The 25,203-nt window shown below is 38.2% G+C and overlaps 1 protein-coding gene, 2 long non-coding RNA genes and 1 pseudogene across 7 annotated transcripts in view; 3 read left to right on the top strand and 1 right to left on the bottom strand.

Moving 5' to 3' along the window:
- Positions 1–21,509, bottom strand: part of LOC146465308 (macrophage mannose receptor 1-like) — a 110,425-nt gene extending 88,916 nt beyond the window's left edge. For 3 of the 5 annotated variants that reach the window (XM_085128502.1, XM_085128500.1, XM_085128501.1), the window contains exons 1-2: positions 21,367–21,507; positions 18,050–18,490 (exon numbers count right to left, since the gene is read on the bottom strand). In XM_085128502.1, coding sequence (XP_084984628.1) covers positions 18,050–18,490; positions 21,367–21,448 — 523 coding nt within the window. In that variant the 5' untranslated portion in view covers positions 21,449–21,507. Of the gene's footprint in view, positions 1–18,049; positions 18,491–21,366 lie in introns of all 5 variants that reach the window. The other 2 variants (XM_085128503.1, XM_085128498.1) reach the window with 2 other exon arrangements.
- Positions 1,338–25,203, top strand: part of LOC146465307 (uncharacterized) — a 27,934-nt gene continuing 4,068 nt past the window's right edge. Inside the window, exons 1-2 of the long non-coding RNA XR_014868270.1 lie at positions 1,338–1,702; positions 1,819–1,875. This is a non-coding gene — a long non-coding RNA (uncharacterized LOC146465307). The remainder of the gene's footprint in view (positions 1,703–1,818; positions 1,876–25,203) is intronic.
- On the top strand, positions 3,338–4,339 carry LOC146465310 (uncharacterized). The gene is made up of 2 exons (XR_014868269.1): positions 3,338–3,748; positions 4,217–4,339. It is a non-coding gene; the product is annotated as an uncharacterized LOC146465310 (long non-coding RNA).
- Positions 13,050–17,221, top strand: LOC146465309 (uncharacterized; annotated as a pseudogene).

The raw sequence follows: 25,203 nt of genomic DNA, 5'->3' as shown, positions 1-25,203 counted from the left end.
TCTGGGAATACATGCCAAACATTGTTTTGTACTTAAAAGGTTTTTGAAACAAAAATTCGTGTTTACCTCCAATTTTCTTTTTGGGTTTAATAGCCAATGCGCGCTAAGATCTGTTTTTCCCCCAAGGTCATAAACTAAATGTACAAAAATACATCTGAGTTGAATGAATTCTGTATATTTTACTGTGCCATCAGGAAGTACTATGATAATTGTTAAAGATATTGACTTAGAAAAGAACAGCAAATGCTATTCTGACTATGTGAACTGTTATCGTTACTTCTCTCAGTATCACAGTTTCTGTTATTGTTTTTCAAAGTGTTCTATTACCCTTCGATGCTTTAGTCAAAAACAAGCGCGCGGGCGGGGGGAGGGGGATCGGATCTTTACAGTTTTCCTATGACTACAGTGTTTTTCTTGTTAAAATCTTCTCTAACCTGTAACTGCACTTTAATACTAATGGCTTGGACTGATATCTACTTTAAAATATTTTACTATTAAAAAGACTTTTCAACAGGCTCTTTAGAAGAGTCTAATTTTAATTTGACTCTAGGAACGTCGGAAAGGAAAAAAATAAAAGGACTAGCCACAGTCTACATCGGGTCTTTGTCAAAGTTTATATTCCTCTCTAAGTTTTGTCTACCTGAAAGTCTAATGAAAGTTTCAAGAGTAAAGACAGCCACGTCTTCAATAGTGAGAGCTCTTTTTTCTTTTATTCCTGTTCGGTCTTCTGCCAATAGTCACCCGCTCTGCCTTAGGTTGTTTGATCCATATTTTCCTCGGGCAACCTTGGCTTCATGGCATCGGTCTTAAGATAATCTATGTCAGCGTAGACAGTTGGAAGGCTAGCTCTATTGAGTCTGCTGATTTTCGTCTCTGTAGTGTGGCTGAGGTCTGCGTACAGAAGGCTGTGGTAAGGAGCAGGCATCTGCAGAAAGAACACAAAAACAAATTAACAACTCAACCAAACACTGAATATTCTTGAGGCACTTGATTTGTAACTGTCCAGAACAGGTCATACGAGATAATCTTCGCTCATGTTATGTGTTGTTTATAAATCAGACATGTAAACTATCCAGCTAGTTTCTTCCCTCGCTAAAAAAGGAATGCATAGATTGGAAGAACCTTAGAAGATTAAACCCACAAAAATGCCATAGGCTGCAATCATGCACTTATATAGACTGGATATTACACGGCAACGCGAAGATATGAATTATATTTTTAAGTGGTTAAAACAATATTTTACGAACGAACGCAGCGAGTGAGTAAAAGTTTGTTTTTCAGAACAAAACCCTACTGGTCGGCACTTTTCTTCAAGTGTTCGCACAAACAAACGTGAAAAAGCGGGAAATGGCGTCATCAATATCCTTGGGTCCAGGATGTAGTTTCGTATAAACTTTACGAATGGTGTATTTTTCAGTAAAACACTCCTATCTATATACAATAATCAAAGATATACGCAGTGTGTTAAATTTGGGAGTAGGCCAGGTTCGCGCTCCTCCGCACGCACATTCCAACCTCATTCCCAGGATCCTCTCTCTCTTTCCTTTCTCAAAGGAGGAGGAGAAAAGACTTGGTAACGAAGTTGCGTACGTTGATGTTGGCGGCCATTTTGAATTAAGCAAAAAATTTCAGCAGCGTTTTCTGGGAAATTTAACAGCTTCAAATAGATTTTCCACGACTCACGCACTCAGAAATTCAAAAGGTATCTCCTTAATTAAACAAGGATATACAGACGATGATTGTGGATTTTAAATTCGCGAAAAGTATCATGGCATGATTTGTCATCGAAACTGCTAAAACTGCAAATTGACCTTTCAGTCTTTCAGGGAACATTGTCAAGGTAAAAAGTCTTACTCACCGCCCAAGGTCCTCTCGGTTAGTGAGCAATATTTTTTCACTTTGAAATATTTATTACGAACCATAAGTTTGCGAATGTGTCTGTTTGAGGTGAAACCCTGTACTGGTCTTGTCTCTGTGCTTGTGTTGACGTTAATATATACGACTTAAAGTCGTATATATTAATATACAAACATGAAATATGACTTTCATTGTTCTAAAAACGCTATTTGGTGATAATTTTGTTGAATACTTCGACAATCTTGGCACACGGCCTTGTCGAGTAAGTATTTATCAAATTGTCAAGCGAAATTTCGTAGGCCGCCTTGACTTGACTTAGTTGTCCAAGGCTATGTCTACCCTATACCATAAGAACCGTGTGGTACTGTTATTTCTCATATGCTGTACATGTACTACGCACGAAAATGGCATATTAATGCGCCTTGGCCAGAAGCTAATGTATTTACCTGAGGAGGTTTTCGTTTCTTCTTTGCTTTGTCAACAACTGCATACAGGTATTCCTTGCTCTCATCTCCGCTTTGCGTATTCGGTTCTCCTTCTGCTGCCGTCCCGCTGTTGGTCACTTCTTTTTCAGGTATGGAAGACGCGAGATTCTCAAACTTTTCGTCATTAGTATGCAGCTGTGATGGTCGTTTAGCATCCAGGCTCTCGCCTTGCACCGCCAAGTCTTTGCAAAATGTGACTTTACCTTGCCCAGGCTGAATGTGAACAACTGCATAAACATGATCTTTTCTTTCGCAATTTTCCATCGACTTGTCACCATAACTTTGAAGATTCCTCTCAGCATGTACCATTATTGACTGGTCTGTTGGAATCAGGTACCCATCACCCGGCTCATTTTGCATTCTTGCTTCTTGTTGGTGGCTGAACAGCTCGCTATTATCACATCTCGATTCCCCGTTGCTGTTTTTAATATCGGCATAAGTGTGCTCTTGTTTCTCTTCGTTCACCGTTTCGTACGTGTCCAAACCGTCTTCTGATGGTGACAAGTTAAGGTACACTCTTAGCTGGCTGGAGCTCTCCAGGTGTGTATTGTGAGTATCTGGCTGTGTTTTGGAGTTTGCGGCTTGTGAGAAAAAGAGGAGACACATCACCTTGGGTACGAGGAAGCTGTAATAAACACTACTTACAAAAACAAACAAACAAACAAACAAACCCGTGGCAAGGGTGAAAAGTAGTATCACTTGCTAAATACGTAAAATGCTATGCTCTTGTGGCAAGATGACTTTATTTCAGTCGCTAGACCTACCTACTATTCGAACACATATATATTAGGCAAAAGGCACATTAAAATGCTTCAGTTACCTTGGCTCCGAGGCTTGTGAACAAAACAGAACCAAAGAAGGATCAAAATAACCAGTATGACAATGGCCAACAAACTTAAGACGACTGCAATCAAATAGGAGTTGCCTTCTGTACTTTTTTCTCCGGGAACACTATCAGTAGATTTTTTAGGAAGTGTTGCTACGTGCATTATGCAAAACAAATAAGTGTTAACATCAACAAAACAGTTGGATATTTTATACCATTTTTTTATTACTTATAGTTGTTAATGAAGTAAGGGGGCTGCGTTTGCTAAGAACAACAACATTAACAGCTGGAAAACGATGCGGATGTAATAAAGATACACCATGCACGCTACTCAGGCTCTTTCAATTCGATAGGATCTAAATCGTCCTACCGCCTATAATGTTTGGTTGTCAAATGGATCTAACCACAACATTGCTCACCACGTTCGATTTTTCAAGGGCACAATTTGAACTTGAATTTGAGCGGCTAAACCACTATCAGAGAAAAAGCCGTGCAAGAAGACTGATGAAAGTTCTAAACAGGAGACGTTTGATTGTTATTAGTGTAACCATAACAAAAGAACGAGGATTTCGTGCATTTCGTACTGGGGCCAATTTTCTCGACATCTAGAACAGACCAGTCAAATGCCTATTCTATAATACCCACGCCAGTGTTTCCAGAAAAATGCAAATCTACAAGATTGAAGAGTTTTGAACAATTTAAGGGGGGGGGGGGGGGTGGGAGGGGTTCGAGAAAAATTGGCAATTCTCCGTCGAGTCAAGTGCGTGCCTGACTTAAAAAAACAGTGTCCATAGTACATTATGCCCCCATTCCTTCACTTGATTTCAGTTTGTGTAGTCATTAGTTATAGGCTTTGACAGTATTAACGTCTTTGTTGCTGCAGCTATAACTAAAATTTTTTACTTGTTTTACCATAACCTCGATACCGATCACTACAAAAAATGACTTCAGTAAAGTGTACATTTTATTTCTGGATAGTTAGATCGCCCTTAGGTAACCAAACATGCTGTACCGTAATGACTAGGTTATGCAGATTAAGCTTAAGTAGACTATACGGCTTGTTATTCTTCCAAATGTGGTCATGATGGGTTCAAATATACGTCGTCTTTAAACAACAGATATTCTTCCATATACATAATTTCCTGCGAAGGGGAGAAGAGTGTGACAAAAAGAGACGACCTCCAGCTTTTCTGCACTAAAACTTTGTAAAACTGTGCTTTGTTATCAATGTGTTGAATAATAAAACAACTATCCTGCTCAATCTTGCGGAATATAGCTTGATTTTAGCCAACGCGGCCTACGGCCTCGTCCGTTAAGTAGCAAGCTATATTTCGTGCGATTTCCTAAGATAATCATTAACTATTGACGATTGTACCTGTTTCCCTTGAAGATATCATTGTTGAGATAGCTGAACTGGGTTGATTTTGTGTAGATGGTGTATAGCTGAAAGATTGGAATGTTGCTGGCCGTTTGTTTGTCCCTTCATTCACACTTGAAGTTGCTTGAGAAGATAATAATACGTAATTAACTCACTTATATATAGCACCTAAATTATAAAATATTCTAAAACGCTTCACAGTAAGTAGTAGAACATATACTAAAAACTTAAGAAAATGAGAATAAAGAAAAGTACTTTAAAAATTTAAATCATGTAGCTTGTCAAGGATAAATCATCACAGGATACGTGTACGCCTCTTTCACACGGGCAAGCAAAGTTTGTCGTTTTAAAGTTACCGTGCACGTTCAGAGAGAAAATTTTTGGATTTTAGTTTTTTTTAGATAAAAATAAACTTCTCAGTTTGTTCTTACAAACAAAAGATAATTTTAGAAAAAGGCTGACTATTTGCTGAGAAATTGGGACGTAAGCGATTTCCACCGGAAGTTAATTGCTGCTGATGTAATCACTCGTTGCGATAATCGCGCGAACGGTCTTTCTATAGTCTTGAACCCCTCATGTGCGCACTTTGAATATCCTTTATCTAGTGGAAGAACTTGCATTTGTTCGAGTACGAAACTGAGATAAAAGAAGACAAAAACTTTAAGCTACACTTTAAAGTAGCTAAAGGTCTTAAGAGCGGATGTCTGTAAATATCAACCAGAGGTATGCAATAGCGAAAAATTCAAAATTCTCAAAAAAAGCCGGACTTGTTATTGAAAGTTTACCATGCTTCTCGGCTACATTTGCCATTGTGTAGCACTAAAGAACAACGACGATGTCCAAATTGCAGCAAGAAGAAAGGGAAAGCTCTTTATTGATGGAATATAGCTTCCTTTCGCGGCGAAACTGGGCAATTGGCTGAAGGGAAGCTATTATTTTCCTGACATGATGATTAGTGACATGGAAGCGTACTTGTCGAAAAACAGTGACATGAAATCCACGAAGGAGAGAAAAAAACCTATATGAAAGCGGACATGTCACTGATGTTGAGTACAATAACATATCAGATTGTCTTAAGTTTTGTTTTGTACGTGGAAAAGTTGTCCCGCAAACGAGAATTGGAGAAGACCCGTAGACTAACCAAGATAACGCGTTGTTTCGCTTCAGTTTTTGCCCCCTGGGCACCCCATAATATTCAACAAACTTAAGTTATTCAAAATGGCCGCCGTATTGGTAAAAAGGTCTATTGCATGAAGCGCGTCTCCAAATATTCGCTTGGCTGGAAGATTTTAAGAGGGGATGTCTGTAAATATCAACCAGAGGTGTGCAATAACGAAAAATTCAAAATTCTCAAAAAAATTCACAACATAGCCCACGGTAAACTATTGCAAGAAATACATGTTTTACTTCGATCTGATAATTATTTTTGATGTGAGGCTATGATCTTGAATTCACCGCTCCTGAACCGGGTTTTCGGTGTCTGACACCACATGTTGCGAAGACCTTGTTTTAAAAATCAAACCAGTTTCGTTCCAAACGAAAAACATCCAGTCTGATAAAGTACATAATTATAGACATCATGAATGGTATGTTACTCATCTGAAGTGAAAATTAAATATTTAGGAGATTTTTCAATATTTACAATTTTTTAAGCGATTTCTCGTGATGCCAAATTGACAAATTTGCGACGCTAAAATCATCAACTGGTACATGGCGTTGAGGATAAAGATTTACACCACATGAAAGAGCATCATTTCTTCTTATAAAATCCGCTTTCAAAACTATGGGCAACACAAAAGGAAATTTTTGAGGCCGCGAATTACAAGTAGTACTTTAGTGAAATTTGAGCTTTTCTGTCACGGCATTCCGATGCTAAAACTCAGATAAACACAACATGAAAACGTTTCAAACAACAATGGTTTATTAATTCTTGCTACAGGGCACTGCCTGTGCATGGCCTATGCTTATAAGACTATTTTCCTTGGTTTTCTATCTTTTAGGGGCAATGTCAAAAGATTTTAGCGGAATTCAAAAGCCGTACACGGGTCAGTTTACGTTGTCAACCGGTCGCTACACTAGCAAACATGGAATAAAATGAAACCAGGACTTCTTTCGTTCAATCTTACTTTTAAAAAAAAAAATGGAGCAAATAGCTACGAGTGCTATATAATTCATACCTTTGAGCGGCCACACTGGATGTTTAAGAAATATGGGACATCTATAGGAAACATCGTAACACTTTAGGCCGTTTTATACATTTGGTCACAAAGATTGTGTTACATACATTTCACCGGTAGACCGTTGACCTTGCACTTACGTACGCCCTTGTCCACGGGATAGAAATCGATGTTTCGTCCAGCTAGACCCCAAAGACAATTAGTTATATAATCAGTTCAAAGACAAATTAATTATATAATCAGTTCAAACTGAGGTTACGGTTTTGGGTTATCACAATTTTATCTGGTTGCGTCTAAACACGCGCATTGGTTTTGATTTTTGATAAAGTTTTTCAAATTTCAGTCTAACGTAGTCTCCGAATACAGCCGCCTCTCATCGCTTCCGTCCCCGAGGGGCGTTTCGCGAAACGGCCCTCGGGGGCCGGGAGCGATGAGAGGCGGCCGTATTCGCAGGCTACCATGAATGCTACTCAAGGAGAGTTTAAAGCAACGTCACTGTCTAGTTCATCTGGATAAGACCCAATTTTCAATTTATTGTTCACAAAATTGTCTGTTGTATGATAGTTTTCATACGATAAAAGATAGCTCATCCATCAGTAATGGAATTTGAGTAGACAAAATATGGTTTCTTTGGCCTTAATGGGTCAAAGTAAGAACACGATGCAACAAGATCATGTTGCCTGAATATATGGTGCTATGCTCTGAATTTTTAGAGTACTTGCGAAAGCCGACAGGCACTAATATCGAGGTCATCTTGTGGATGTCTAGATTGCACAAATGTGATGCTTCAATCTCCCTTCGTTTGCTTGAAACGATTAGCTGTCCAACTTAGTGGGACCAGCGCTTATTCGGTTTTGTCAGCGCCGTCTGATGCCATAAGCATCTCGATGTCTTGAGCAAATAGACCTGATTAGATGGCTGTCATCGATGTCGAAGATATACCAAGGGAAATTTTACGCTGAAGTTTAGTCAGTTAGTTATGTCACTTTGTAGAACTGGCTTTACAGCCAAAGGAGCGTAGCTGTGCCATCCAGGCTGTGAAACCCTGGTCCTCTTTCTGACACAAATTGCTCCCGCTACGCTCCTCCCTTATTCCTGCTGACAATATACTGTGGTCGACACTCGCAGGTGTGAGTCGTACTACAGGAAATATCGGGGAAAATAGGGATGACAGTGGTGACGCAACCCCGTTTCCCTCCTCGCTCTTACCCCGCCGCCTCCCCCTCAACCTCCCCATTCTTTACGTCGGGAGACTGCTACAGTGACAAAGCACGCGGCCAAATAACTTCCTACCTCCTCTCTCTTTAAAAAAAAAAATCACTAAAAATTGTAAATGTGTGTGGATGTAATGACCAGTAATTCAGAATCAAATTGCAAGCGTTATTATAGGTAATTCTTATTTAAGGTCAGGAGTTTTGCGTTACAGTAATTCGATACTTGCTCTGCCTACGAGAAGCTCCGCCTCAGTTTTCAGTGTTCAGTCAGCAAACCCCGTGGCCCTAAGAGTTACAGTGAAAAATTACCCTTGGCATGCGCCCGGGGGGTACCCTGTGAGCAGAGGCCCTTCGATCTTCCTAGATAAGTCGAAGGGCCACTGCTCGCAGGGTACCCGGGAGGTGAACCTTTATATAAAAATTGACGGGGGTGAGCGTAGCTTTCGGAGGTTAAAATTCGTGGTTTGGTACCTGTCAAAGGTATGGCGGTACCTTTTAGCCAGTTTTAGGGTATTGAGCGAAAACATATAAGAGAAAGTTATTATAAATGTCAGTCAACTGTCACTTAGCGTATTCATTTTAGAGTTCGTACCACTAAGTGGAAAAATTGTACAGACCACGGCTACAAAGCAAATTCTGGTACCCTTTAGTGGTACTTTTCAAAATTTATGACGATCAACTCGTCAATTTGATATGGGAGTCCCCCTCCCCCTGGGAGCAAGTGATCAGTGCAAACTGTAACGCAATCTCTGCCGTTAAACGTATTTTTAAATCGCGGTAAAATACATATATCGTTCCTAATTGATATGATGATTTCTACAATGTACAGAAAGCTCGCTCAAAAGGTATGAATTACGTAGCACTTGTAGCTATTGTTCCATTTGTTCTAAAGTAAGATTCAATGCAAAACATTCTGGTCCGAATTCAAAACGTTGACTACGTAAACTGACCTTTGCGACCTTTATACGCTTTTGAACTCGGGGTCTACTAAAACCGCTACAATCTTTTGTGCCTGCCCCGAAATGCCGAGTAAAAACCATGAAAAGTGATATTATGAACGTGGGCCAAAACCTATAGCAAGTACCAACAAACAATTGTTGTTTGAAACGTTTTCATCTTGGGTTAATCTAAGTTTTAGCATCGGAATGCCGTGACAGAAAAGCTCAAATTTCACTAAAGTACTACTTGTAATTCGCGGCCTCAAAAATTTCCTTTTGTGTTGCCCATAGGTTTGAAAGCGGATTTTATAAGAAGAAATGATGCTCTTTCACGTGGTGTAAATCTTTATCCTCAACGCCATGTACCAGTTGACGATTTTAGCGTCGCAAATTTGTCAACTTGGCATCACAGGAGATAGCTTAAAAAATTGTAAATATTGAAAAATCTCCTAAATATTTAATTTTCACTTCAGATGAGTAACATACCATTCATGATGTCTATAATTATGTACTTTATCAGACTGGATGTTTTTCGTTTGGAACGAAACTGGTTTGATTTTTAAAACAAGGTCTTCGCAACATGTGGTGTCAGACACCGAAAACCCGGTTCAGGAGCGGTGAATTCAAGATCATAGCCTCACATCAAAAATAATTATCGGATCAAAGTAAAACATGTATTTCTTGCAATAGTTTACCGTGGGCTATGTTGTGAATTTTTTTGAGAATTTTGAATTTTTCGTTATTGCACACCTCTGGTTGATATTTACAGACATCCCCTCTTAAAATCTTCCAGCCAAGCGAATATTTGGAGACGCGCTTCATGCAATAGACCTTTTTACCAATACGGCGGCCATTTTGAATAACTTAAGTTTGTTGAATATTATGGGGTGCCCAGGGGGCAAAAACTGAAGCGAAACAACGCGTTATCTTGGTTAGTCTACGGGTCTTCTCCAATTCTCGTTTGCGGGACAACTTTTCCACGTACAAAACAAAACTTAAGACAATCTGATATGTTATTGTACTCAACATCAGTGACATGTCCGCTTTCATATAGGTTTTTTTCTCTCCTTCGTGGATTTCATGTCACTGTTTTTCGACAAGTACGCTTCCATGTCACTAATCATCATGTCAGGAAAATAATAGCTTCCCTTCAGCCAATTGCCCAGTTTCGCCGCGAAAGGAAGCTATATTCCATCAATAAAGAGCTTTCCCTTTCTTCTTGCTGCAATTTGGACATCGTCGTTGTTCTTTAGTGCTACACAATGGCAAATGTAGCCGAGAAGCATGGTAAACTTTCAATAACAAGTCGGGCTTACGCGTACGATCATCATTTGCGATAGCAATGCCATGATTTCTCAAATATTTTCGCAGTTTCTCGACTTTCCATACATTTAGCTCTTCCATACTGAACTATTTTGTGTTTTCATCCGGTTGATCAGCCATGACTAAATGGTGATTAGAAAGTATAAACAGCGCTTTCAAATGACAACAATAGGCGCGTTCAGTCACGCGAGCATTCTTTGCCCCCTGGGCATCCCATAATATACTGTAAAATTAGGTCATTCAAAATGGCCGCGGTATCGGTAAAAAGGTCTATTCCCGATCGAGTCCGTGAATCGAGCTTCACGAACGTTATCAGATGACTGAATCTTGTGTTCGGTTGCGTTAAACTTACAAGTCTCGGCAAGTGGAAACAAAACAAAAAACAATTGAAAAATAACGCTAAGATCAAGAGGCGTAATAATTTCTATGTCCTGATCTTTTCTCACGTCGGCCGTCGCTATAAGATAACTAGTAAAGGGAAAGTCGCCGCTTTTGCTTGTAGTGTTTTCACAAAGACTTACTGTATTAGTGTAATTTCTAAAGCGTTAAACGGAGTAAACGTTTTCTTTCAAGCGTCAAACGGATACTTGTCTCCTATTTGCAAAATTAACGTTTTGGAACGTTCATTTAAGAGTGATTTTCAGCCAAACTTTCGATAAGCAATCTCGAAACTTCGCTCTTCTCAACAATATTTCGGTCGAATAGATGTATTCGCCGGCTTTTCGAAGAGAAGCAAGAATTTAGCTCCATTTTACCCATTCGGGTAGCCAATCACAGTGCAGGATTTGACTCATCTTGCCCGCCCGAGGAGCCAGCCATATAATTAATGTGGTTACGGTGGTTCTCTGATAATTCCGTAGCGCTTTGTTCTGATAATTTTGCCCGCCTCTGCTGCTTCTGCTTCGGCCCAAGAGCTTTGCTTGATGAGGACGGCTTCAGTCTTCGTTTTGTTTTTCTCATAACGATTACAGATTACAAAATTGACTTACAACAAACACCGCAGATATCCAACAAAATGGTGAAGGATTGATTACCCTGGAACGCGAGTACGTGCAAAACTACGAGAAATTTTTCACAGGAGGTGACCGGAAGAAAAAGTAGCTTGCAAAATAATTGGCTAATTTTACATATAGGCGTTATGGGGCGGTACTTGTTTGTATAGCGAGATTTTTTTTAAGTCCTGTTTTCTCCAACTTTAATTTTCGCTTGGAGGGGACACTTTCAAGAGTTACAATTCAACAACGATTTGGCCGATTGTAGTCAAATTTGACCAGATTCTAGAAAAATATATAATCAACAAAATCATCTCGGGGATTTCGATAATTCTAAAAATTATTTCGTTTAAAGCCATTTTCGTGAGTTTACTCCGCACGGTGTTTTCGCAGTTTTGGAAATGTTCTGTAACTTTTGAACGCAATCGAATTAAGGAAAACCCTGACACGTATTTTAAGCTTTTGGGATCCTGACCTGGAGAAAAAAAAAAAAAAAAAAACTTCCAAAATATAAAAATCGCATTGAGTTGGAACTCTTGAACGACGATCTGGACCTTCAAATTTCAACTTTACAGAAAGCCTGGAAATTTATTTTCCTGAAAAAGTAATGAAATATTTAAATACCCAGTTCTATAGGCTTTAATTTGATACGAGTTTTGGGTATCTGTGATGTAACTGAGAGGCGCTATATCCGTTGAACTGAAGCCACCCCTGAAGGTACACGGTATTTGCAAATAAATGTATGCCTTGGTCACAAAGAAAAAGAAATCTGGAAGCTTGTCAGTAGTGTAAACGAGTAAAGATATCTCCTCGATCTCGTATGAAAGGTGTTCAGGTGACTCTTCACGCACCACAAAGCACTGAAAATTGTAAAAAAAAAAAAAAAAAAAAAAAAAAAAAAAAAAAAAAAAAAACTTCGGACGAGAAGAACTTGCACGTCAGTGTGTAACCAGGCAGAAGTTATATAAATACACTACTAAAGCAACTGTTGTTGGCTCTTTAGTGCCTGAATTTTCTGTCGACGTTGTTGGCTTTTCCGGTGGTTCTGCCGGAATTTAAAATTGAAAAATAATAATAATAATAAAAAATAATAATAAAAAAATACTTAAAAGAAATGATTTAGAAATACATGAAACAAGAAATATGAGTAATAGGAACCGACGTTTCCGTGTATCTTGCGCCATTATCAAGGTTACATAATTAAGACCAGTCTAAACAGCATTACGATGACGTCATCCGGATAGCTATCCCCTATAAAGATCAGGATGCTGCAGTGTCTGTCAAACGGCAACTTAGAGATCTTAGCAGCAAGGTGGGAAAGACCATTCAACCCGTGTTTACTAGCCGTAAGCTTAATCAAGATCTAAGCCTGCGTGAGCCCAAGCCCAACATTGTAACCCAGCAATGTGTTGTTTATTTATTCAAGTGTGACCTGTGTGATGCAGGTTATGTTGGGTATACAAAGGGCCACCTTCACACGCGCGTTGAGGGACACCGTCAAAAGGCGTCATCAATCTGCAAGCATTACTACAAAGAACATAACACTGCTGTTCCGAACAATTTCTTAGCACGCTTCAATGTAATCAAGAAATGCATGAACAAATTTGACTGCCTTGTGAATGAAATGCTGTATATTCAAGAGCTTAAACCAACATTGAATGTGCAGTCCGATTCTCTTCGTGCTAAAGTATTTAATTAATTAGCTTGCCGCTATGTTATACAAATTCGCTTCAACTTAGCCTTTTTACAAACCGCTTTTTATCATTAATTATGTAACCTTGATAACGGCGCAAGATGCACCGAAACGTCGGTTCCTATCACTCATAATAAAAAAAAAAATAAAATAATAATAATATATTATGGAAGATGTGGGGCTAACGTGGAATCTCAAGAAGTGTGCAGTGGTTCATGTGAGGAGAGGAGTGCACGTGACTGATAATTCGGGGATGATATTGGATGAGACGGCCAGAATACCAAGCTTCGAGGATGGGAAGCAGTACAAGTTCCTAGGAGTGCTCGAGAGTGTTATGCACGAGGATAAACTGGTCCTGGAGTGCGCAGTTAAGGAGTACCTCCGACGGATGTCTGTCATTTGGACAAGTCCTTTGTCCGACCACAATAGTGTGACCGCTTTAAACCAGTTTGCCTTGCCGGTGCTTGGTTATCTCATGTGGACGCAACAGTGGCCGATAATGGATATACATGAGATCGACAGGAAAGCTCGGAAGATTATTACTGAAAACGGGGAAAGGCATCCCTGCATGTGGCTCGAATGCGATACTTTACCTACCGCGAGATAAGGGGGGTAGAGGTTTACGTTCGGTAGAGATGGAATATAAAGCCACCAAGATTAAGAGTGCGGTTAGACTCTATGGTAATGATGACCCGGCCATACAAATGGTGCGGCAGTTTGAAGAGTGAGCAGTGGAAATGGGACGGAGGTCTATGGTTAAAGACGCGTTTAGGTTCGCGCAGGAGCTGGGTATTGACCTTAAAATCAAGCATCCCCGAACAGCCAAGGCGGAACTGCGCAAGTGTCAAGTAAAGAGGCTAGAAGAGGAAGTTGGAAATAAGCGATGGTAGGGAAGACTAATTACGACTAGGCTACAGGAAAAGAAGCTGAGCACTAGTGGATGCTTTTGGTGGCTGACAGAGTGGAAGTCCAGTCCGACGCATACCATCGCCGGCATGTTTGAGCTGTACGAACAACTATTACCAACTCGATTATATGCATACCAGAAGACCCATACAAGTTTGGAGAGGGAAGCGTGGTGCAGGTTGTGTGGTAAAGCCCAGAAAGTTTGGCTCACATTTTGTCTGGGTGCGATGCGCTGGCACAGAGTAAGTACCTATCCCGACATGACTGTTTTGAAGGTACTTTTCTACGAGATGCTGCGTGACCTGGGACTCATAGACGAAGTTCCACCCTGGTACTCTCCGGCCAAGCCAAAGCCTGTATACGAGTTGGATGATGTACAAGCTTATTGGGATGTGCCAGTTTTTGCAGATCATGAAGAGGTGAGATGCAACAGAGTAGACGCTCGATTCGTCTACCACAAGACTAAACGCGTCGTGACCTTTGAAATGAGTTGCCCGTGGGTCAGCAACAGAGACAAGAAGAACAAAGAGAAGACTGTCAAGTATGCCCCCTACGTTGGGAATTAAAACAGCAATTCCCCGGTTACGAAATTAAATAAAACAACACAACATCATCATTGATGCCTTTAGGGGTTTGTCACGGGAGATGGACACTACAATGTATGAGATTGTGGGGAACAGTAGCAAAGAGGTGCTGTAAAGAATGCAGAAAGCGGCGCTGTCGGGCACGCTCAATATTGCCCGGACATTTAAAGTTGTAACTTGAGAGACGATTGACTGTATTATCCAATGATAATGATGACTACATTATCCAATGACGATGATTTTAAGTCAACTTTGGATCCATTTTTTTTTAATGCTTCGATTGTGCTAGATAAGTCTTATTGTTGTTGGCGTCGGCAACCAACTGAGAATTGTTTATTTTTTTATGACGATACGTGAATTTAAGAGAAGATAGAATTGTAATGATTATTATTATTGGATTCTTTTAGTAGATGAATAGATACAGATAGTTTTTATATGTTATTTATATATTATTATTATTATTATTATTATTATTATTATTATTGTTATTATCATCATTATCATCATCATCATTATTATTATTATTATTATTATTATTATTATTATAGAGAAGGGTCAAGCAGGACTTCCTTAGACTCAAAAGCTATAGATACTTTATTATTGGGTTGATTCATAGGGGTTTCTGAATTTTTCTCGTTTTAGTATATGATTGGTCATATGAATGACTTTTATTCGTTTTTTAAATTTATCATTATTTTTTTTTTAAAAAAATTGTGCTTGAATATAGCTCTGTTGTGCTTCGAAATACTCTATTTTTTTAATCACAATTGAATTGTAAAATAAGTTTTTTACTGTTCTTTTTTCTACTTTTAACTTGTAAATATAAATTTTCCTTGGAATATTTTAATAAAGAGATCTATTATTAAAAAAAATGTTAATAATAATAATAATAATAGTAATAATAATAATAATAATAATAATAATAATAATAATAATAATAATAATAATATTTTTTTAATATTAATAATTAGTTGTGGTTACACACACCTTGGGTTTGGGGCCTTCCGGAGGGGAAATGGCTTGGGTTCGGTTTAGCTCAGGTTTCATGTTACACTTGGGGATGCGGTTACACAGTAAAAGAACTCCCCTCAGGGTAAAATATAATTAGATTCGGCTAACGACCAGCTACTGCGCTTGTCTGGCTTGTTGCGACCGTCACTTCTGTTCGAGGTTTCACTTGTTGGACTTGGACTAGCACTGTCCCTGTCTGGTTCAAACTGAAGGTGATTGCTAGTACCGGGCAACGGATTCTGGTATATCCCGTAGGGATTTAGCATCGCTGGATAGTGCGGTAGAGGCTGATTTTGAGTTCGGCCTTCCGGCATGATTTCCCTGCGGCCTTGTTTGGTTCCTTGCCTCAAAGAAATACCCGTTGTAGTAGCCTAGGGATCTTCGTTTTGACTAGCGTTCAGTGATGCACGAAACCCTGCCATGTCACCTTGTGCTACCAGAAGCCTGAAATTAGCCAAGCGTATCAGAGGTCAAATCAGAGCATAGCAGGCGATTTCCTGTGTTAGCTATGTTCTGCATGATGATTGGCCAAGCCACCTCAGGGAGCAGATAAACCATACTTTTCAGTTCAGGAACTGTCATGGGAAATTCTTTTGTTCCCTTTGATGTATCCATGGAAATAACCCAAAGGCAGTTTCGGTCTGGGAAAAGCGGTTACACACAAAAACATCCTTACCCGTGGGAAAATGCTTGTTACCCATGGGTAAAAGGGCTAGTGTAACCTCAACTAATCTCTTTATTAACACATTCAAAGCTATTTACAAGTTAAAAGTTCTAATTTAATTTACAGGTTAAAAGTAGCTATTAAAACTTATTTACAATTCTTTTCGATAAAAAAAGACTATTTTTAAAAAAATCTCATCAAGTTATACGTTACCTAAGAAAAACCTCATGAAACTATATCATAAAAAAGTAACATAATAATAATAATAATAATAATAATAATAATAATAATAATAATAATAATAATAATAATAATGATAATGATAATAATAATAATAATAATAGTAATAATAATAATAATAATAATAATAATAATAATAATAGTAATAATAATAACAAGACTACGACTTCTATATATTTTTATATATTTTATATTTTTTATATATGTATGTATATTTTATTGATTTATTCACGTGCTATTTTAAGTTTCGCTTGGCTCACAGGTTACGCTACGCGCCCTGTGTTGCTTTCCAATACTGTGCATGCAGATAGTTTTACTGCGCATGATAATAATAATAATCTTGTCTACGAAACAGCGGAGGCACAGGTGTACTGGGATGTTCCGGTCTATGGGGAATTTCAAGAACTGAGAGCAAATAGAGTAGACGCCAGGATTGTCAACAACCAACAAAAGCAAGTCATAGCGCTGGAAATGAGCTGTCCCTGGGTGAGCAACCGTGACAAGAAGACGTCAGAGAAGACCATGAAGTACGCACCTCTCAGATGGGAGATGAAGCAGAGTTACCCAGTACAATCGCATCATAGACGTGATGGGGAAATGGTCCAAGGAGTTAAACGATACGCTACAGAAGTTGGTGGGCAACAGAGCTAAAGATGTGCTCAGGAAGATGCAAAAGGCGTGCCTCTCAGGAACTCTAAACATCGCTCGCACGTTTAAAGTCGCAACGTGAGCACTCGCGAAGACTCAGTCGCCAATTGGGCCTTTTTACTTGAGAAAGACATCTTTTAAGTTTTACTTGATTTCTTCTTTGTAATTAGTTTTTATTAGTTTTTATTCACTTTATAGCCCACGGGTTACGCTGCAATAGCACCTCGTGATGCTTCTTAACTGTATATAGCATACAGACGTTATAACTGCTATAATAATAATAATAATAATAATAATAATAATAATAATAATTTTAAAAGATAAGAACTTATTAGATCACGCTGAGAGTGATAATTACCACTGATTTTGAGGGGCAGCTGAAAAATATCAAATGACCTTACCTGTTGGTAGCTTAGTAGTTTGCTGCTGTATGGATGATGTTGACCGTATTGTCGAAGTCCTTGTAAACGTTTTGGTTGTGGCAAGCATTGTTGATTGATGTTTTTCTGTAGAGAAGAAGGGCAATAAGGGGTCGAGAGAAAAACTAATGAAAGAATCTGCAGGGATCACTGGCTTTCAGATTCTTCTTGATGTAGAACAGTTATAACTGTTTTTTTTTTTGTATCTGTCTGTGATCTGGAAAAGGATACGTCCAAAGTGTACCAGAATTAGTCTTTATGTTTAAAATTGTGTGTTCTTAATTCAGAACAATGCACATATTTAAAAGCAATTTAAGAAAATGAGATTAATGTAACGTTGTTCTGAAACTCTCAAAAGTGTTTCTACATACAGGGCTAGATATATAATATTTTCATATAACCGAAGGGAAGACTGAAGGGTCTCATAACCAGTTGCAGGTGACAGCGAGCTTAATGATTTAAATTTGCATAACCTATGAGAGAAAAGCCGATTGGTTAGACAATTGATTTTCCCAAACACAAAAGCTACCAGTTGAAGGAAGCTCAAGCTTTGGATTAATTTGAAAAGCCAGTCATGGCTTGGCGTCATGTGTTGAAACATTACATTATTTGTTATTTTCTTGAATTAGGTTTCGAATCGCGTAATCTTAAGTATAGTATCAGTAGATTGAAATATGCACCATTTTCCGCATACCTTTTTCATTGTGACAGCCAACATGCTTCTCACAAATATATCCAACCATTCGACTTGTGTATTTTTTGCAGTCGATGTCATCATACACGAGCGAACATTTGTCTTTCTTAGTCGTGAAGTACATTTTAGCACAGTGCATGTTTCCACCATCGGGCTTATTTCTGGCCCAGGGATGTAACTTAGGTACAACCTCAGTACTGTTATTGCTTATCCATGTCCACTTCTCAGAGGTTTTTCTCAAGCCAATAAAATATTCAACACCCGGGTACCTTTTCGGTTCAAGTTTCTCCTCCAGGAAATTCAATTCCTTTTCATCCTCAATAGAAACAAGCTGGCTATTGTTCAGCAAGCACAAATCCAAGTTGTCATTCCAATTCGTTCCCTTTTCTGCAGATGGTTTATGAACAGTGTAACTCGAACAATTGTATTCAAATGTTTGACCTAAAGTGAATTAAACAAAGAGTAAGTAAACATCTAAAACTATCATACATCAAAACGTTATGTAATAACAATTAATCAAAAGGAAGACTATTTACAATAAAATAATTGTTGTCGCAGTTCTTGTCAAAAAAAATTGAAAGCGAAAAGCCTTGATTAAGAATCAGTACCGAGATTGCGAAAATTCAAACAATTCTTTAATAAAAAGTCTTCAGGGAGCGCTCACATTTCATGTCATTTTGAAGTGTATTTCAGATTTTAGTTCCTGTGAGAGAAAAGTTTTTTTTTTCTTTAATAGCCTTTTGTGGCTCTCGGTATGGCAACATCTGCCCTTAAGGTTCTAAGTCCGTTGTAGACAGAGGTACCTATATTCCTTGGGAATTATCTTTTAAATAATATAGTGCATATGGGCCTTTTTGCGGTTTACTTCTTTCCTTTAGATTGAGTGACCAGCCAACATCATTTAATATTTATTTTCGTTTGTGCCATATGATCTGCACCTTAGTGTGTGAACACACGTGCTGATATACTTAGGAATTGTTGATGTTTATCAGCTAGCTTGTCGCTGATACCAACCCAAGCAATACTATGATAATCAAAATAAGGCTCCACAAAGGGTTGATAAATGTTGACATACTGACATAATGAAATTGATAACATCATAAACTAAGTAACAACAGAATAAACAGAATAAAGACCTAAAATTATTTACATTTTACGATACATTGAGCAAGAAAAAAGAAATTCTTGAAGAGGTCATTCTACATTTAGGTAAGCTCTTATACTTTCTTGCGGAAGAACTTTACTACTTGGAGTCTTTACAGTTGACACACTGTGGCACTGAATGGCCCAATGCTCAAAAAGCGTGGAAATACCGCTTTAGTATCCAGGGGCCCGTTTCTCGAAAGTCCCGGTAATTTCCGGGCCTGTTAACTTATCGGAGCCGTTATCGGGAAACTTTACCGGGCCCGATGTTGCGTTTCTCGAAACACCCGTAAACTTTCTTAGTATTTTCTGGGCCCGGTAAAATAGGGGACCGTTAACAGGCTCTTGCGCGCGCTTCACGCCGTCGTCCGCGAGAGAAGGAGAACAACTTGGGACTACACGGAAATCCATTCGATTCATTCGATTTCACTGCCGATGGAAAAGCACGGTTATGGATGCGACAGGACATCTTGGATACTTTTTGAAGGACAATAGAATACGTTCTAAGTTTAACTTTTTCGTTTTACCAAAGGAGAGCGACCAAGAGAGATCATTATTTTGCATCATGCATGGTATCGGCAATTACTTTCCGGAAACTCCCTGATGCGAAATAGCGGAGTGCTAGAAGAACCTGAAAAGGATTATGAATGTTATCAACATGAATTCTTGTAGTGAGCATCAAACTAATAATCAGGATCAGTATATAATTCCCTCAACGTTTTAGCAAGGATGAAGCTAAACAAGCTATGTTGACCGTCGGGGAACCAGTGTCCACGTTAAGAAAATTTAGTGTCCTATTTCAACGCCTATTTCAACAGCTCGTACTGATACAAATTTACTCTTAGCAGCTTTAGTAAGTATAGAGAATATTGGGAATAAGGAAGGATCTCATACAAGTTATAAAACTAAAAAGCTATATAGTTCAACGTGGGCGTGATTTGATAGTTTTCTCCGGCAGACATCATGATCAAGCAATCCGAAATCGGCTTTTGTATCATACAACAAGACTCCATCAATTGAAATGCGCCTGAAACTATTTTGCGAAAATGGGAATGACATTTTTTAGCTCTTTATTCTCGTTTATCTATCGTGAGTACAGTAAGATTCTTATTCTTTTTCACTCTAGCTAATGCAGCAAACACCATTTGTGTATTTCGACGACCGCACATAATACGGGTGTATATTATGTGGAACAAATTTATCCGTTAATTAACGGCTAAATTCGAGTTTGTATATATTATACTAACTGAGTAAGTTTATGACTAATTTTTTTTTATATTTGTAGAATGCGTAACTTTGTTGCAAAATTCGCCATTGTCTAAACTCCGGCATAATACGACTGTCATCGCGATCGCTGTTTATATCAATGGTTATGTTTACATTCATCTGTAGCATTTCAGATTTCTAGCTGTCTCCTTCTTATGAAAATTCTGCAAATTACAACAAAGAAAACAATATCGCTTGCTGTAGGATTAGTTTTGCATGACGGGAACCCATTTGTATGCTAAAAAGGAAGCCATTTGGAAGTAATAATAATGTGCGACGAGAGAGCCGTGTTTATATGACAAAATTAAATTATATTTCATGCTGTACATCAACAATTTGATCCGTTCAGTATAAACTTCCATCCACAATTCACATCTAAGACAATTAATATGGGACATTTATACACTGCAGCAGTGTTTCATGTATGAACTCTTTCGACTGAAGCGCGTATAGTTACGTGATGTTTCATGAACATTAATCCTCAGACACTCATTTTCCACGACTTTGTTGAAATTATGAACGTGACCTTCTTGACCACTTTCTCTGATTTACCCTGAGAATTGCAATAATATATCTGTATCTGTTATTCGAGTTAATATTCCGTGTACTGTGTTACTACGGTGCATTTAGCCCGCAAACAAGGCAACGATAACGATAACAATAGCAGTTATCGCCATCTTCCTTATCATCAACATTATTTAAAAAATATTCAATCGTAATCTCCAAACAATTTCAATCTTTTCAACCTGAATATGCCATTTAATGGCAGAAAATAAAGTAGAAGAAAGCCACAAATGCCTCCTTGAACTGCTCTAAATGTTTTTTTTTTTAATGGTGTTTTTCACTCAGATGGGCAGTCTATGTCGCTTGTTCCTTTTCATAAACGTACTGAACTTAAGATAACTTACCAGCATTCCCTTGTACATTGAACGTTATCACAAGGATCTCTGCAATCGCGGCTACTAGGCGTACTGTTTCCATTAAAGTCATTACCTGTTCATTACCGATCAGGCTTTACCAAGGGACGACAAAAGCGAAATAGTGAGCTGCAGACGCCAGTCAGTATTCTAAGGTGGCGTTTGAGCTCACTCACATTTGGGCTTAAACGTAGCTGTAACGGTAGAGATGAAACACGTGCGCAAAAATTGTATTTTTATCTTCCTTAAAATTAACAATAACAAAACATAAGGAAATGCTAATTGCCTGGCTATATAATGAGTAAATGAACACAAATGTGAATCACTTTAAAAGTTAATATCATAAAAACGCGTAAACAAGTGTAACGTTGGCTTTCTGTTTTAATATTACACTCAATGTAAGCTAAAAGATGAGGAAGAAGAAACCCGACGTCATACTCGCTTACACGTTTTTATGATATTTACATTCGTGACAGGAAGTTGTTGTTACGAAGGAGAAATTGTGGATTTTGTTACCAAATAACAAATATGCGGATATTCAGATGACCACCCATGACTCCAGTCGTGACGGATCGACCTAATATTTAAATTACATGTTGTAAAATAGCTACACAGGAAGAAAGTTGTCTTGAGAGTAAAACACACCCAAAAACTTTCCTAAATCATCTGAGAAGTGCAATTAGCTCAGACCATCTCATGCTGTTTTCAATGGTTAGCATTAATTACTTTTATTTTAGCCAACTTGAATGCCGATTTCTGGGATCGAAAATTTCATTTTTCGTTCCATTGGGGAGAGGCCAAGTTTACATTGTATTTGGAATCCGTGGAGTAATATCGCATTGCTTTCGCATTGATGTTTGAATCCCGTTTGGGATTTTGCGAAATTAGGTCTTGTCCTTAATTAAGCACGTGTTCATTCTGGATATACAAATAAAGAGAGATTTATATTTTTTGAGCTGGGATGAATCTCAGACAAAATGAATTAACTTGAATCGTTGACTTGAAGGTAGTGAAAGGCAGGAAATATGTGGCTCCCCTTTATGCTGTTCTGAAGGTTCCTTTTCGTGTAAACAAGGTGAGGTGTTTGTGTATACTTTATAAATCAGATTTTCTGTGCCATATGGACCATTTAAGTAACTCAGGTATGCCATGTACTAAATAAAGAGCGCATTTTTTAAACTCGCTGACATAAATTCCAATGTTTCTAATCGGATGAGAGAAGTAATTGATGATAGCGGTTGTATAATTGTCTTTAGCGAGATTCAGGAAACTTGGTGAGGGGGATGTCTTAACCGAGTGAAATTCAATGTTCTCGGTTGGTCTTCTTGCAGAAAAGGAAATGACACAACAACCGATAATAAAAGACTGGTAAATACGAGAACAAAATAATCCGAGCAGATTTCATGTTATTTTGGTAAACAAAAAAAAAAAAAAAAAAGTGCGGCATAAAAATAATATGTAGACGTACGATAATATTTAGTTTTATTTTACTCCATTATTTTCACTCTTCGCTGCAGGCCTAAATATCTATTGACTTTCTTGTATTACATTTTTGCTTCATGGAAACTGAGTTCTTAGTATTTTCGGTAAATTAACTTTTCAATTAGGGAAAACACCACCTCTGGAAATTTACCTTTAAAAATTTATTATTTCCTTTAGAAGGTGTTTTCAGCTGTGAAATTGGGAAATCCTGTCTCTGTTACCCGGATTCTCCACCAAAAATCTGTTACGGGACAGATTTTAGAAGTCCAAGGTTGTGGTCCAACTTGTTTTATTTCGTGAAGATAGTGTACAGCACAAAATCAGAAGATCAGAACTACAGTGACCGTAACTCTGATTAAAGCAGCTATATTTATATGAAATGCTAAAGTTAATCTGGTTTTTTTTTAAGATAAACGTTCTTGTTATGCGAAAACTAGGTGTTCGCAGCTGCGATGAGTCGTATCGTGAAAGGAATAAGACTGAAATTAGATAGAGTTTCTTTGTTCGTGCAAAAATTTGGAAAACCTAAGATATTTGAAAGGCTGAATTCCAATACAGCAATTCAAACTGGTAGCCTGAAAGTAATCAAGTTTTACTAAGATCCTGTTGAAACAGATTCTAGTTTAAGGCTCAAAGAAGAGTAAAAATTGAACGGGGAATGATTGACTGAGTTGGCAACAAGAAACCTTGAGGTGTGAAAGTGTGCGAGCGAAGCTAGATTTTAATGAAGCTCACTAAACTAATCATTATGCGAACTCCGGCTCCAAGGTGTGAGCGTGCGCGAGCTTAAAACAAACGTTCATTAGGGAAAGGCTATATCATTTCCCAATTTCACGGCTGAAAACACCTTGTAAAGGAAATAATAACTTTTTAAAGATAAGTTTCCAGAGGTGGTATTTTCCCTAATTGAAAAGTTAATTTACCGAAAATACTAAGAACTCAGTTTCCATGAAGCAAAAATGTAATACAAGAAAGTGAATAAATATTTAGGCTTGCAGCGAAGAATGAAAGTAATAGAGTAAAATAAAGCTAAATATTATCGTACGTCTGCATAGCCTTTCTCTAATGAACGTTTGTTTTAAGCTCGCGCGCGCGCGCTCAGATAATTGATCAGATAATGTGTGCAGGAAGAGAGTTCGTTGTTTCGCTCTTGCCAATAAGCTAAATTTGAATTTATTGGTTTTGGTGACAATTTTAATAAGCTTTCTATGGTAGTTCTGGCTTATTTGACGTCCCTTTGGTTTGACCCTACTGGTCATACTTATGCCTTTTAAACTATTGTAAGAGAGCTGTCCTATCTTGTTTCTCATACGATGACCAATTGGACCAATTGAGGTTGTACGAAAACTTTTCGACAATCACCTCAGTCCTGTACTCTCTTTCAACGGAACGTACCGCTCTTCTTTGTGTGTATGCGTTATTTAACAATTAGATTGTGAGCTCGAGATTTCTATCGCGTGATAACTGCCCGAATCAGCTATCATGCATAGAAATCGAGAGCGAATAATCTTATTGTTTTAGTATAAATCTACTAAACAGGTAAATTATCTATATCCTCATCGCAGACACTTCGAAAACGCGAGGAAGCGGCCGCCATTTTGTTGAAAACCTCTACTCACTATCTATCACAGATTAGCATACCTCAGTGACCGACTATCACGTAAACGCGCAATCTGATTGGCTACACAAGTGCCGTCTATCGATCGATAGACGGCACCTGGAGCTGTTGAAAATGGCTTCCCCTTTGCGTTTTCGTGAAGTTTGTGAAAAAGACGTACAAAACGTTTTGCAAAGTGCCATTCTGGAAAAAAACAAAAAAAAGACAAAGAAAGCTACAAAGTATGGAATCTGCATAACAATTTCCGAAATAAAATTTTTTATTTAAAACGAACAACAAACTGCGCGTAAGCTTACTTAAGTTTGTAAGTAAACAAAACAAAGTTAGCAAAATGTCTGTCAACTCTTTTCCAGAATTAGAAAATGAGAAGGACTTTGAAATTAAGCCTAGTTTGAACTTAACATCGTTTTTTCTTCTACGGTTTGAAAGTTTCTGAGACTGCGCAATGTATGGCGCGATTACTGTGTAGCTTTGCTTTTATTGATGAATGAACTTTGATGAATGAACTTTGCAAATGCGCCAGTTTGTCAGAGCGCGCGCGATTTAGCATGCATCATTGCACAAATGTATAAAAATTTATGAAATAAAAATATTTTTTTGCTTGATAGATCGGTCACTGAGGTATGCTAAAAAAATTAGACGGTTCGCTCGCGGTTTCTATCGCCTTTGATAGCTGGCTCGGGGCTTCGCCCCTCGCCAACTATCAGCCGATAGAAACCTCGAGCTTG

The sequence above is a fragment of the Pavona decussata genome, unplaced genomic scaffold (assembly GCF_977016875.1).
Source record: "Pavona decussata unplaced genomic scaffold, jaPavDecu1.1 SCAFFOLD_156, whole genome shotgun sequence".
Classification (NCBI taxonomy): Eukaryota; Metazoa; Cnidaria; class Anthozoa; order Scleractinia; family Agariciidae; genus Pavona; species Pavona decussata.
This window is presented reverse-complemented; position numbering and strand designations above follow the sequence as displayed.